At 36.0% G+C, this 16,503-nt stretch overlaps 1 protein-coding gene across 5 annotated transcripts in view; it reads right to left on the minus strand.

Moving 5' to 3' along the window:
- Positions 1 to 16,503, minus strand: part of STAU2 (staufen double-stranded RNA binding protein 2) — a 422,077-nt gene that overhangs the window by 176,256 nt on the left and 229,318 nt on the right. For all 5 annotated transcript variants that reach the window (XM_036768257.1, XM_036768272.1, XM_036768268.1 and 2 more), the window contains one exon: positions 8,623 to 8,683. In XM_036768257.1, coding sequence (XP_036624152.1) covers positions 8,623 to 8,683 — 61 coding nt within the window. The remainder of the gene's footprint in view (positions 1 to 8,622; positions 8,684 to 16,503) is intronic.

The following is a 16,503-nucleotide window of genomic DNA, read 5'->3' on the forward strand; positions in this document are numbered from 1 at the left end:
TTTATGTTACCTTAAGATTTGAACTTACATAAATCTATAGAAAAAAATAGACTTTATTCCCAAAGTTATTAATTCCTAAGCAGAGACCAGCTTTTTATTGTTGCTGTGTTGCAGCTAGACCAATCTAGTCCCAGAACCTCCAGTGTTGCTTAGAGGGAAATTATCTTGGAAGCTGAGTAATGATTTCTTGGTGCTTCAGTATGGTTCTACAGCATAGGAATCATTCAGTATTAGTGATGCTTGTGATGCAGAGATTCCTTTCAGCTCACCATCTAAAACTAGTACAGATGGAGTGACCGTGGGGAATGGGGGTGTGGGGGCAAAGGGGTGGTAATTCTCCTCTAAGCTCCAACATCTCATGTATCGTTCCTATCATGGAGGTAGCAATCCCTAAGACTTTGTGATTTGGTTAGTTTTGGAATTTTTTGTTATTGTTGCTTTTTGGCCAGACAAAAACCATCTTACCACTTCTAATTTTACATCCAAGGTTAGACTTTTTTGCGCTTTTCTAAGATAAAAAATATCTAAACTTTTACTAAAAGAACTTGAAGATTAGTTTTCTATAGTCTATTTTAAAGTTAAAATGTTAATAATTTATTTGCATCTTACAGCATATTAATGTTTCTTCCATTATCTATGTTTTCTGCTAAAGCTCAACAATTATGCATATACCTGGACACCATGTTTGCACTAGAACAAAATTGGAATAAAAAGTGTTTTGATGGTACTTCTAAATAGAAAAAGCATCCAGTTTCATGAAAAGAAGATAAATCTGAAAATGGCTGATTCTGCTAATCAATCTATTGTTTCTCTTATTTTTAATCTAATATTTTTCAAATAATACATCAAAGCTTCCATGGATTAATATGCATCTTGAAAAAAAGTTATGGGGGGAGGGAAAGGAAGAGAGGAAATCAAGATGGTAAAGTATCAGGAAGCAGTCCCCCAACCCGTGCCCCCCCCAAAAAAACCCAAACTCCTTCAAATACATCTAGAAAATGCACAAGACTAAATCTTGATGGTGAAATCCAAGAAAAAAAAACACAGTGAGTCATTTTTCCAGCATGGAGAAGTCTGCAGACATTGGGGATGGGATCTGACCAGGAGAAGCCATGTGGAGGGCTCCTACAAGTAGGGAGAAGCTATGTACCAAAGAAAGAAGGGATCTCAGACTTATAATGGGGGACTAAAGCTTTGCAAAGGGAGTGGGAACAGTTGTCAACTGACAAGTCTGCCACTCACTGTCCAGTTCTGGGTCACAAATTCAGGGTAGAATGAGGATGAGAGCTGCACACAGGAGTGCCATTGCATGGTGAGGAATGGCCCCAGGCCTATAGCTGCATAGCAAAAGCAGCAAGTTCTGAAGTAAGTAGCAGCAGTGTGGCTAAGACCCAAGGAACAGAGTGGGGTCTCAGTTTCAGCTTCTGGCTCAGCCCAAAGCCTGCAGAGGAGTAATTAAAGTCGGAATCCCTGACCAAAGAGGAGCCTGTGATTCTGTTACTCTGAACTAGCAGAGTTTCCCAGTGGCTGAATTCAGTGGTAGCTTATTGTTGCTCAGACCCAAACCCAGGTCAAGAACTTGTAGAACTCAGATGAGGGAGGTCTCAATAAGATTTAGTCCTAGATCAGACCACTTTGGGGAATGAGAAACTTTGGGAAAACTGAAAGTTTGCAATTTCCTTGCTTCAGCTGTGTCTGAGACCCTGAAAGAACGGAAAAAAAGTAGTAAGTGGAACAGCCTAGACTTTCCCTTTAGGAGTGTGAAGAATTCTGCCCTAAACATCAAGTTGGAAGTCAGGAAGTAAGCTAGGAAAAAAAGCTAACAAAAAAAATCCCACCATTGAAAGCTATCATAGTGACAGGGACGCTCAAGATACAAACCCAGAAAAAAAGGATGAATCCAAAACATCTACAAGCAACGCCTCAAAAGCACAGATTGGATTCAAATTCAATTATAATTACTGAAAGAGATGAAGCAAGAGTTTAAAATGAATTGTGAAAGAATTTAAAATGCTGGGGTTTTTTAATAAATGGAATGAGAATTCCAAAGGAAAATAATTTGAAAAAGAAAGAGATGTTAGAAATTAAAAAGAAATTAGAGCTTCTATTTGGATCAGCAAAAGAGGTTCAAATCCTTGAACAAACAACAATTATATTGGACCAAATAGAAGCTAATGACTCCTTGAAACAAGCAATATTAAAACAGTAAGAAAAAAAGGTAGAAAAAAGTAGAAGAAAATATTAGGTATCTCATGACCTGGAAAGAAAAAAAATAACAATCCCTGGAAGCCATGACCAAAAGAAAAGCCAACATACTATATTTCAAGAAAGCTTGAGAGAAAACTGCCGAGATCTCCTAGAACCAGTGGGTAAAGTAGAAATAGAATCCACAAGTCACCTCCTGAAAGAAATCCCCAAATGAAAACTCCCAGGAACATTACAGCCAAAATCCAGAGCTTCTAGGTAAAAGAAAAATATTGCAGGGGTGGAGCCAAGATGGCAGAGAGAAGCCAGGAAGTTGCCTGAGCTCTCCCCAGTTTCCCTCAGAAACAAAGTAAAATCAAGCCTCTAAAAGAATTCTGGAGCAACAGAATCCACAAAAGATGGAGTGAAATAAATTTCCAGCCCAAGATAACTTAGAAGGACTTCAGGAAAGGTCTATCTTGCTTAGATAAAAGGGGAGAACAGCCCAGTGCAGGCCGTGTCCAGGCAAGCCAGTGGGAGTCTCTTAGCCACAATACAGACAGATCAGCAACCAAGGTCCCTTGGTCTGGGCTCAGCAAGCTAGTGGCACAGCAGATCAGCTGTGAGGCCTCCAGCCCAAGCACAGTAGGCAATTGCCAGCTCCAAAACTCAGGGCACAACAGGAGTGACTAAGCTGGGCTACCCTAGCACAAAGAGCAAGCCACCAGCCTCCGATGTCCCAGTACAGAAAACCAAAGATCGGAACCCTGGCCTTCAGTGCAAGAAGCTTGGGATGGTGTCCCTTGTGCCCTAGGAGCAGAGCTCAACTGTTAAAAATGAGTAAAAAACAAAAAAGATCCCTGACTATAGAAAGCTGCTATGGTGACAGGGAAGATCAAAACACAAATGCAAAAGAGGACAACAATGTCAAAATGCCTACATGCGAAGCATCAAAAGGGAATATGAATTGGTCTCAAGCCCAAAAAGTCCTCTTGGAAGAACTCAAAAAAGATTTTAAAAATCAAGTAAGAGAGGTAGAAGAAAAAGTGGGAAAAGAAATGAGAGTTATGCAAGAGAATTATGAAAAAAGAGTCAAAAGTTTGGAAAAGGAAGCACAAAAATTGACTGAAGACAACTCCTTAAAAAACAGAATGGGTCAAATGAGGGGAAAAAGTCAACTGAAGAAAACAACTCCTTTAAAAGTATAATTGGCCAAATGGAAAAGGAGGTACAAAAGCTGGCTGAAGAAAGTAATTCCTTAAAAATTAGGATTAGGCAAATGGAAACTAATGACTTTATGAGACATTAAGAATCAATAAAACAAAATCAAAAGAATGAAAAAATAGAAGAAAATGTAAAATACCTCAATGGCGAAACCACTGACCCAGAAAACAGATGCAGGGGGGAGATAATTTAAGAATTATTGCACTACTTGAAAGCTACGATCAAAAAAAAGAGCCTGGACATCATCTTTCAAGAAATTAGCAAAGAAAACTTCCCTGATATCCTAGAACCAGAGGGTAACATGGTCACTGAAAGAATCCACTGATCATCTTCTGAAAGAGATCCCAAAACAAAAACTCCAAGGAATATTGTAGCCAAATTCCGGAACTATTAAGTCAAGGAGGAAATACTACAAGCAGCCAGAAAGAAACAATTCAAAGATCAAGAAGCCACAAACAGGGTTACACAGGACTTAGCACTTTCTACATTAAAGGATCAGAGGGCTTGGAATATGATATTCTGGAAGTCAAAGGAGCTTGGATTACAACCAAGAATCAACTACCCAGCAAAACTGAGCATAATCTTTCAAGGGAAAAGATGGATATTCAATGAAATAGGCAACTTTCAAAATCTCTTCATGAAAAGACCTATACAGAAATTAGCCATATAGTAAAGTATAAAAACCTCATGATCAAGTGCAGAAAGGCAGAAATATTAAATGCATCCTTTTCTGATCATAATGCAATAAAAATTACATGTAATAAAAAGCCATGGACAACATACCAAAATTTATGAGATGAAGCCAAAGTAGTACTTAGGGGAAATTTTATATCTCTAAATGTTTACATGAATAAAGTAGAGAAAGAGCAGATCGATGAATTGGGCATGCAATTTAAAAAGGTAGAAAAAGAACAAATTAAAAATCCCCAATTAAACATCAAATTAGAAATTCTGAAACTCAAAGGAGAGATTAAATAAAATTGAAAGTAAGAAAACTACTGAACTAATAATTAAAACTAAGAGCTGGTTTATTGAAAAACAAATAAAATAGATAAACCTTTGGTTAACTTAAAAAAAAAGAAAACCAATTTAACAGTATCGAAAATGAACAGGGTGAAATCACCACCAATCAAGAAGAAATTAAAGTGATATTAGGAGTTATTTTCCCCAACTGTAAGTCAACAAATCAGACAAGCTAAGTGAAATTAATGAATATTTCTAAAAATGGAAATTGCCCAGATTAACAGAAGAGGAAATGAAATACTTAAATAATCCCATTTCAGAAAAAGAAATTGAAGAAGCCATAAATGAACTCCCTAAGAAAAAATCTCCAGGACCAAATGGATTTACAAGTGAATTTTACCAAACATTTAAAGAACAATTGATTCTAATACTATGGAAACTATTTGGAAAAATAGGCAAAGAAGAAGTCCTACCAAATTCCTTTTATGACACAAATATGGTGCCGATACCTAAACCAGGAAGAGCCAAAACAGAGAAAGAAAATTATACACTAATTTCCCTAATTAATATTGATGCAGAAATTTTAAATAAAATATTAGCAAAGAGATTACAGCAACTTATCACCAGGATAATACATTATGACCAAGTGGGATTTTAACCAGTCATCCAGGGCTGGTTCAATATTAGTAAAACTATGAGCATAATTGACCATATCAATAAAAAAAAACAACAGAAATCATTTGATTATCTCAATAGATGCAGAAAAAGCTTTTGACAAAATACAGTACCCATTCCTATTAAAAACATCAAAAAGCAAAGGAATAAATGGAGCTATCCTTAAAATGATAGGTAGAGTCTATCTAAAACTACCAGCAAGCATTGTATGTAATGGGAATAAGCTAAAGCCTTTCCAATAAGATCAGGGGTGCAACAAGAATGCCCATTGTCACCACTATTATTCAATATTGCACTAAAAAGTTAGCTTTAGCAATAAGAGAAGAAAAAGAAATTGAAGGAATTAGAATAGTCAATGAAGAAACAAAACTATCACTTTTTGCAGATGATATGCTGGTATACTAAGAGAATTCTAGAGAATCAACAAAAAAACTTTTTGAAATAATTAATAACTTTACCAAAGTTGCAGGATATAAAATAAACCCACAAAAATCAACAGCATTTCCATATATTACCAACAAAGCTCAGTGGCAAGAAATAGAAATAAAAATTCCATTTAAAGTAACCGTATACCATATAAAATATTTGGAAGTCTACTTGCCAAAACAAACCCAGGAACTATATGAACACAATTACAAAACATTTTTCACGTAAATAAAGTCAGATCTAAATAATTAGAAAAATTTTAGTTGCTCATGGGTAGGCCAAGCTAACATAATAAAAATGACAATTCTACCTAAATTAATTTACTTATTCAGTGCTATCCCAATCAAACTACCAAAAAATTATAGTGCTAGAAAAAATAGTAACAAAATTCATCTGGAAGAACAAAAGGTCAAGAATATCAAGAGAATTAGTGAAAAAAAATTCAAAGGAAGGTAGCCTAGCCATACTAGATCTAAAACTATTTTATAAAGCATCAATCATCAAAACTATTTGGTACTGGCTAAAAAATAGAGTGGTGGATCAATGGAATAGGTTAGGTACACAAGACAAAGTAGCAAATGATTATAGTAATTTACTGTCTGATAAACTCAAAGACTCCTGCTTCTGAGGTAAGAAAACTGCTGGGAAAATTGGAAAATAGTATGGCAGAAACTAAATATAGACCAACATTTCACACTGCATACCAAGATAAGGTCAAAATGGGTACATGATATCATAAGCAAATTAGGAGAGCAAGGAATAGTTTCCCTGTCAGATCTATGGAGAAGGGAAGAATTTATGACCAAACAAGAGATAGAGAATATTATGAAATACAAAATGGATAATTTTGATTATATGAAATTAAAAAGGTTTTGAACAAACAAACCCAATGCTACCAAGATTAGAAGCAAAGCAGAAAGATGGGAAACATTTTTACAGCCAGTGTTTCTGATAAAGGCCCCTTTTCTCAAATATATACAGAACTTAGTCAAATTTATAGGAATAAAAGTCATTCATCAATTGATAAATGGTCAAAGGATATGAAGAAGCAGTTTTCAGAGGAAGAAATTAATGCTATCTATAGTAATATTAAAAAAATACTCTAAATCACTATTGTTTAGAGAAATGCAAATTAAAACTACTCTGAAGTACCACCTTAGACCTATCAGATGAGCTAATATGACAGAAAAGGAAAATGATAACTGTTGGAGAAGATGTGGGAAAACTGGGACACTAAGAAAACTGGGACACTAATACATTGTTGGCAGAGTTATGAACTGATCCGACCATTCTGGAGAACAATTTGGAACTATACCCAAAAGGCTATAAAACTGTGCATACCCTTTGATCTAGTAATACCACTACTAGGTTTGTATCCCAAAGATATCATAAAAAAGGGCAAAGTACCTACATATACAAAAATATTTATAGTAATTCTTTTTGTGGTCACAAAGAATTGAAAATTGAGGGGATGCCCATCAATTGGGAAATGGCTGAACAAGTTGTGGTATGTGAATATAGTGGAATACTATTGTGCTATAAGAAATGATGGGCAGGTAAATTTAAGAAAAACTTGGAAAGACTTACATGAACTGATGATGAGGGAAGCAAGCAGAACCAGGAAACATTGTACACAGTAATACACTGTTCAATGATCAACTAAGATTGACTTTGCTCTTCTCAGCAATACAATGATTCAACATAATTCCAAAGGCTCACGATGGAAAATGCTATCTAAAGAAAGATCTATGAAGTCTGAATGCAGATCAATTCATATTATTTTCACTTTTTTGTTTTTTCTGATTTTTCCCTTTTGTTCTGCTTTTTCTCTCACAACATGACTAATGTAGAAATATGTTTCCATTATTGCACATGTATAACTTATATCATAATACTTGCCATTTGGGGGAGGAAGAAGGAAGGGAAAAGGGAGAAAAATTTGTAATTCAAATCTTATAAAAATGAATGTTGAAAACTATCTTTTCATTGCAATAAAATACTATTTACAAAAAAGAAAAAGGAAAAAGAAAATATTGCAAGATGACAGAAAAAATTCAAATATCAAAGAAGTACAGTCAGGATCAAACACAATGTAACAGTTATCAGTATAAAAGAACAGATACTTGGAACACACTATTCCAGAAGTCAAAGCACAGGGACTTAATACCAAGAATAACTTACCCAGCAAAACTGAGTATAATGCTACTGGAGGAAAAAAATGGATCTTTAATGAAATAGAAGTTTGCTAAGCATTCCTGATGGAAACTGTGTAGAAACTCTGAAGTTCAAACAAAGGAGTAAAGAGATATATAAAAAAGTAAACATGAATAAAAATCATAAGGCTAAACAAGGATGAACTGGGAAGGTGATACAAGTACCCTCACTGAATAGTATCATCATCAGGGGTCAAAGAGAGTCTACTTAAAAAACATGGTGCCTCTACAGTATCATAAGCCTCTTTGTTTTCAGAGTACTACACTGCTCAAATATATGTGAAACCAACACAAATATATATTTTTCAAAAAGCATGTTCTCCTATAAGGTACATAGAATGAATGAATGAATGAATGAATGGCATTTATTAGGCACTTACTATGTTCTAAGAACTGGGGATAAAACACAAACATAAGACAGCCCCTGTCTCACATGTAGTTTGTATTCTAATGGGGTAGAAAACACAGAAGGAATGGTAGCAAAGGGAGTCGAGGTCAGAGAAGTCACTAAAATGTGGAGTGGAACAAGAGAATAAACTATTAACATATCTTTTCCAGAGGCAATGGTAATGGTAATTTGATTACAATTCTCCAAGAAAGAGGTGCAAAGGAGAGGGAATAAGAAGAGGCCACACCATGGTCCAGGTGAAGAGGAGGACTAGGTCTCAGGCAGTACAGAGCCCAGTGGCTTAGCTTCTCCCTGGTTCAGAGGGTGGAGCAATAGCAGTAGTAGGAACAACAGAGTGGAAAATGGTCCCCCTTCAACTAGACTGGAATTTGCAGTTTACCGGCTGTGCCATTTATAATTTTTGAATCCTTCATAGTAATTTAATGTAGCACTTTGAGCCTAGTAAGTACTCAATAAGTACTAGCTAAACAACTAATTCCATTAAAACAGTATACAAATATAGAAAGCCTAAAAAAAGTGAATACTTACTATTACTTGTTGTTTCAGGAAATCCAATCTTTTGACTATTCCATCCTTTGTTTTCCACTGTCTAGAATATTAAATGGATAGGTTAATGCAGAGAAATCACCTTTTTATTTATTCAAAACTAAAAAATTTGACTAAGCATATTCATTAAAGACAAAGCTCTCTCACATACTCCTTTTACTATATTTCTCTAAACTCCAGCGCCAACAGATGGTTACAACAGAACTAAATGCATATAAATTGCTGCATTATTTCATCACTTTCCTTTAATCAGAATATATATATATATATATATACATATCTCCTTGTATTATCTTCTCATTCTCTAAATTGAAGGTAGCAAATTATAGGTGTTTAATAAAAGGAAAATTATCATCATCATGAAAGCAAAAGTATGTATGAGACTATTATTGGTCCCAAATTCTGATTAGCAATAATAATAACAGCTAACATTCCTATAGCATTTACTATTTAGCACTGTGCTAAGCACTTTATACAGCAGAAATATTTCTATTTTAATTGTTCAAATTTGCATGATAAGATAAACAAATACTGCTAAGAAACACACATTTTTGAGCAAAGATGGGTTAGCATGACCACTGCTATGTAGCCCAGCCTGAAGAAATATGTATTTGATTTAAAATATATCCTGAAACATATATTTTATCTCATGAAATATTTAGAAATGAAGGGTTTCAAGAGATAACAGTGCTCCAAAAATGTAAATCTTAATTCTTCCTACTATAATAAGCTTTTCATTATTCAGGCTAATAGTATCTAAATATAAATTTTAAAATCTCTCTTTAGTAACTACTTTCAATCATTTTGACTTCTAATATTTTACTGGTGATTGTAATAAGTGATAAAATGGGAAGATTTGTAGTTCACTTTCTTTTGTTTCTCCTAAATATTTTCTGTTAACAGAATTAACAAGCAAAGGAAGAAGAAAAAGGAAAATGAAAGAGTTTGGATGATATGCAAAATAAACCATCATGCTCTGAAAAATTAAAAATTGTTTATGTTTTAGAAACCATCAGCTTTTCTTGAACCAGGGATCCTCTCTGCCTTTAAATATTTCCTTAAAACTCACCTCTTATTCACAGACCCCCATATCTAGTATCCTGAACATTGGATTGGGACTCAGGAATTCTGAGTTCTAACCTTGGCTCTGTCACTGACTTGATTTATGCCACTTAAACCCTCTGTGCCTCAGTTTCCTCACCTGTAAAATTTTAATACATCCTACAAATTCAGTTGCTTATTCTCCCCATACTAACAAATATTCAATTTATGTTAAAATTGGATGAATATCTTAAGAATAAAAATGGTATAACCTCTCCAGAATTTTAAAAATATATATTTCTAAGTGCTTATTTATAAAACCTTCAACCAAATAATAAAAATCACATTTTATCAAAATGTCTGTTATCCAAATTCTATTGTTTCTGATATACTTAAAACAATGTAAAAATGAAGATGAAATAAAATTCATTTAGCTTGTAATACATTAATCTATATTTTAGAATATGACAAATTTTGCCAATAGTAAGGAGTTAGAAATAGTTAATCTTAATGATCAAATTTTAGCCATGAAAACAAATTTTTAAAATGATTGTATAAGAAGTGACATGTTCATATATTTCAATATTATTATGATAAGGAATTTCATTATGGAATCTAATAAAAACTTTAATATGTAAGCTGTATGTAGTCCAATGGCCATACTCCAGAAAGTTATTGATTAGCTAGAGAGAACCCATACAAGAATAAAAACTTACAAAAAGATTAACTGAATGAATTTCTAAGGAGTAAAAGAACTGGATAGCAATAGTTTCATTAAATGAAATGTAAGTTTAAAAATAGCTATGTTTAATAAGTAGAAATAAATGGAAAACTTATACCTTAAAAAAACAAGTTATACCCCAGTCATATCATCAAAAAAAAAAAAAAAGAAACCTTGGCCAAGCCTGGTTGACCTGTCTCCTGCAATCCTTACTCTTCATTCCTAATTAAAAGTCATGGAATGGTAGGACAAAACTGAAACAGATGAGGGGAGTGAGGAGTATCTTTTGTCACATGGTGGGATATTAACTTGGGGGTCAAGATGAGCAATTATTCCTTGGATGTGATAACTGTTGCAAACTACCACACCATACTAGAGTAACTAGATGGACAATCTCACAGCTTCTAAACTTTATGCTTCAAATCTGCTATATTTTCCCTCTTGTCATTCTCTCCCTTTTCTCCAATCAAGCCCATGGAATAGGCTTTAGGAACATTAGGATAATTAAACACTTCAAAGATCTATTCTTTCACTGATGCAGGCACAACTTCCATTGATGTAAGCTGCCATCCAACTATGCTCTAGTACACACAATAGTCATGAATCACCATAGCCAGATATTTCATCACCCAATGGCTAAGCTTCCATAAATGAGATTCTTCTAGTATCTGAAAGGTTATAGCACGGAGAGACTGGATTTGTTCTGTTTGGCTTCAGAAGGTTAGAACCAAGAACAGAGGGCAGAAGAGACAAAAAAAAAAAGCAATGTAGGATGAAAATCAGGAAAGTCTTTCTAAAAATTGGAGTTTTTCAAAGGTGGAATATGCTGCTTTCAGGCATGGTGCATTTCTCTTCCTTGAAGGTTTTCAGCCAGAAGGCGGGGATTATTAGGGATTTTATCATGAGGATTTCGTTTATGTTCGGTTCAAGTAGATGGTTGTAAGGTCCCTTCTAGCTCTCAGATTCTGGGCTTCTGTGATTTTTCTGATCTTTAGACAATGTCCAGTTGATGGTTAGACCTAGACTAGCTTGGTAGTGTTGCCTTAAATTCTTTTGACTTGGCTTTTCAGATGCCATGGGCACCTCCATACTATGATGAGAAATCAGAATGGGACATTAGGAGACTAAAAATAGCATTAAATTACATCAGTGAGAAAGAACTACTTCTGCTCTCTGCCTGCCATTGAATTTTCTAGAAATTATCTCTGTTGAGAGTTCTACATTCTACCCTCTCACAACTTTCAGGCAACTATGGTCAGACAATTGGTCATTTATATGCCATGTATGTATGAATGAGTGAATATACATGTGCATTAGAGATACCTACAATATACATGGTATAGATATATTTTTAAACACAATACTGTTGTTGTTTGCCCTTTGTTTTCAAAGAGGACCAATGACTTCATGGGGGTGATGTCGTGATTCATGCACGAATTGTATTTAAGTGAAGCAAAGTTGCACAATGTCATTAGCATCAGTCTTACTCTTCCAGAATCATCAAAGTCTAATGGCAAGACAAAAGTCTAGACTACTGGCAATGGCCTGAGATGCAGTGGATGACCTTGGTATCTTTGATGTTAGATCAAGGTCTAAGTGTTCCACAGAGCCTGCTTCTGCTGCCTTTATGGCCATTGAAATAAATTGTTCTCATCTGCCCATTCTACCAAGGAAAGTCTTTACATACTTGGGATAGACACCACCCTAACTCACTGACAGCTTTAAGACCCATTGGTTACCCTCAACCTGGTTTAGGCCATCTGCTGGGACAGTTTTACTGGGGTGTGGTCACTGCTCATGCTACAGCTTCTTGGAGCCACAGATGAGAGTTGAATGCCAGGAAGACACCAAAGGTGGATGAGCAGCCCTGTAAAGGGCTCAGCAGCCCTCACACTAGAGGTGTTGGTCCTCCTTGAATACCCCACACACCCCAAACACAATAAAATAGTGCCCCACTTAACCTGCAGTCAGAATTCTGGCAACTTCAGCTGTCCAGAACACAAACACAAACTAGAAAGTAAATGAAAAGGACCTCTGAACAAGGGGAAACAACTGTCACAATACTCTATTTTGTGATACATTACTCTGAGATGGAGGTGTCTCTAAGCCTTCAGGCCTCAGCCTCTTTTATTATTTTAACTATGTGTAAAAATAAGGGTAGAAATCTAATTATTTCTTCTTTCTAAAGGCAGAGGATGACCCAGCTGCTTATCTCTGCTTACATAAGGCAAGCTTTCAAGGAGTGACAGGACCGTGTAAACCACAGACCTTTATGTACAAAGTGGTGGGAAGTGCCATGCTCCCTTACCCCAAGCCCCAGATGCATCCAATAAGGCAAATCAGTGTTTTCCCTAAAACTGACTCACTTAGTTCTGAATACAGGGAGAAGTGCCTCACTTCTGAGTTCATCTCACTGAGTTGCCAGGAACAACTAAACCTCAGTCAATCCAGATTTAGAGGTCACTGGTAATGAGAAGGCTGGTTTGCCTCCTACTTAAGAGTTTAGATCCAAGGTGCTCAATGTTTCTACTTTCTGAAAACAGCACTCAAGAAAGAAGCAATACTTTAACATACCAAAGGAGCTTGCAGATGTCATTGCTGAGAGTTATCAGTAATTGTGGAAGAATCAGGAAGAATGCGAGATGTGTCAGAAGGTTAGAGAAAGAAGGCACAATTTTTCAGAAGAAGAACGAAAGATTCCCCAAACCACAGACTAAAATTTGATGTTTGTCCTTGGTGGAAAAAAATGTAACTACAAATTCATAAAATTTAGAGCTAGAAGGGACCTTGGTTATATTTCTATCTGAATTCCCTCACTTTTATTTTTAAAATTTTTATTCTCATTTTAGCAAACACCAAATAAAATGAGTACTTCCATGTGCAGAACTGAAGAGAATTGTTCTTGAAACTATGAATCTCTGCTAAGTATAGCTTACTTTTTTTTAGTATATACTAAATTTAACATGTAACTTTCAAAGTTATCCTGCTTATCTGCCCTTACTTTTCTTAAAATGCCCAAGGTCAGATAGGAATTAAGTTATAGAGTGAGAATCTGAAACCAAGTACTCTGATAAGAGATAATCTTTCCACTACACTATCCTGGGAATTTAGAGAAGCAGTGATCACTTGGTTAAGAACAAGTCATGCCAACTAAATCACCTTTCCATTTTTGAATAGCGTTACTAACCTGGGTGAACAGGGGAATGATATGGTTATAATGCATCTCAATTTCAGTAATTTACATTTTACAAAGTTTGGAATATTTAGGAGGGGATACAAAGATTTCAAAAATGATGGAATATCTACCATCTTGAAGCTTACATTCTATTAGAAAGTACAATATGTACAAAGATAAGTAAAATATGAGAGACTATGATCAGGCAAAGGAGAAATCTAACCAAAGGGCTCAAAGAAAATTGCAGGAGGGGAAAAATACAGTAAGCTTTGGGGGACAGAGAAAACTTCAAAAAGGGTGGTACTTGAGTTTAACCTTGAACAAAAAGGATTTTGACAGATGGAACTGAAGAGAGAATGAGTTGCAACACAAGGCAATATTCATGAACCATGAAGGCAGAGCATGGTATGTTAAACTGGGGAACGGCTAGTAGTTTAGTTGAGCTGAAAGATTATTTTAAGAGGCATAATGTGAAATGAGGCCAGAAGAGTAAAAGTAGCCAGAATGTGAAGGACTTTAAAAGTCAGAATAACTAAACCTCAGAATGAGATGGAACCTCAAAATCTCACCTCCTGGATCAGAACTGGGGTATGTAAACTTGGTTCCCCTGCCATTTTGATAAGTTTATTTCAATATAACTGATTTTCTTTGTAATTTTTTGTATTCTATTTTATGCACTTAGAAAGATTATTCTAAGAAGGGGCCCATATGCTTCTCCAGACTTCCAAAGAGATCCATAACACACAAAAAGATTAAGAATCCTGGATCTAGTCCCCCTTATATCTGAACAAGAATTTCCTCTGCCACAAGTGGGTATCCAGTCTCAATTTGATGATGCCCAGTGAAGGAGAAGCCGCTGTCTTTTGAAACGGCCCATTCTACTTTTAGGTAACTCTCATTATTAGGAACTTTCTTCTTACATGATATAAAATTGTTCCTGCCTCCTGCTCACACTTCTGCCCTCTTGGGGAGGGCCAGTTTAGTCTAGCTTCCAAATGAGAGCTACACACACTTGAAAGAGCTGTCATCTCCATACATCCCCCACAGTCTTCTATTCTGAAAGGTGAAGAACCCTAGTTTTTTTCAACCAATATTCATATAGCATGATCTTGATGTCCTTTACTGTACTTGTCACCCTCCTCTGGAAACTCTCTACATTATCAATGCTGTTCCTAAAATGCAGTGGCAAGATTAAACACTAAACTTTAGATGGGGTTTTACCAGGACCAAATTCAGTGGGAATATCACCTCTCTGACATTGATGCAGTCTTAAGGGGTTTCTTGCTGCTATATCATATAGTTGACTTTTACTGAGATAGCAGTCCCTTAGATCTTACTCAATCAAATGCTCTCTAGCCATTACTCCTCTATCTTGTACTTGTGAAGTTGATTTTTCAAATGCAAGTAGGACTTTATATTCAGTTTTTTTCCAGTCATGTCTGTCTCTTCGTGACTCCATTTGGGGTTTTCTTGGCAAAGATACTGGAATGGTTTGCTATTTCCTTCTCCAACCCACTTTACAGATGAGAAAACTGAGCAAACAGGGTTGAGTGACTTGCCCAGGGTCACACGGCTAGTAAATGTCTGAGGCAAGATCTGAAGATGAGTTTTCCTAACTCGAGGCCTAGAACTCTATCTACTGTGCCACCTTGCTGCCCATGACTTTGCATTAAATTTTAACTTAGATAACCTTGAATTTTTAATGGTCCCAGTCAGAACAGTTGCGTGACTCCCTCCAGTAGTACTTAGCAAGTAGTGAGTGTGAGCCAAGAGCGGGTGGCATAGGTGATCAAGGGCTGAAAATCAGCAGGGTGTTAATAGGGGTAAGACTAGGGGCTAAGAGATTCAAGGATGGAGGACAGTACCTTGTTGAACTGGTTAATTATATGGTTGAGACAGTGATAGGAGGAAAGAAAGAAAGATGAGTACTGGGAAAACAGGGAGGGACTGAAGGAGCAGGGGTCATAGTGAGGATGATAAGCAGGTTCAGAGAGAATGAGCCAGTGGAGGAAGTAGAAAGAGATCAAAGAAGGGTAATTCTAGCATTTGAGATAATGTATGTGGAAAAGTTAAGCATAAAGGTGAAGTCTAAGGTGTGACATAAAGCTGTCCAAATATGAAATGGATTTGTCTTGGAAAGTAGTAAATGTCATGTTATTGAAAATGTTCAAGGAGAAGACAGATGAGACTTCTCCTCATTGCTAGAGATGTTTTGGTGCAAATTCATAAATTCAACTTCAGTTTTAACAAATATTTATTAAGTACATACTCTGTGCAGAGTACTATGGTAGGCAGTGGGTGAGTCATAAACCTTAAATAAAATACAATCCTTGGCTTCACTGAAGAAGCTTTTTCCTTCACAAAAGCAAAAATCTAAGTATTATGGGATGTATAAGGATCATTGATGAGTGGGACAGGGATGAATCATGAAGTATATGACATGTGAACTAAACATCAGAGGATGGGTGTAATTATGACAGGCAGAGATGTGTGCATGAGGGTATATTCCAGATACATAGAATAACATGAGGAAAGGCACAAAGGGGAGAGAATGTGGTATGTATACAGGAGAAGGTGAAAGAATCAAGTTTAGTGGAAGCAACTAAAGATAGTAAGAGAATGGAGAAGGAAGGAAGGAATTAAAGGTAGGAAGATGAGTTAGTATCTGATTGTTCAAGGTCTTAAAGGCAAACTAATGACATTGAGTTATATTCATTAGGCAAAAGGAAGACACTGAAAAATTCTGAGTAGAAAAGTGGCATGATTGGGGCAGCTAGGTGGCGCAGTGAGTAGAGCACCAGCCTTGGAGTCAGGAGGACTTGAGTTCAAATCTGGCCTCAGACACTTGACACACTTACTAGCTGTGTGACCTTGGGCGAGTCACTTAACCCCAATTGCCCTGCCTTCCCCCCTGCAAAAAAAAAAG

Source organism: Trichosurus vulpecula, chromosome 1 (genome assembly GCF_011100635.1).
Source record: "Trichosurus vulpecula isolate mTriVul1 chromosome 1, mTriVul1.pri, whole genome shotgun sequence".
Lineage (NCBI taxonomy): Eukaryota > Metazoa > Chordata > Mammalia > Diprotodontia > Phalangeridae > Trichosurus > Trichosurus vulpecula.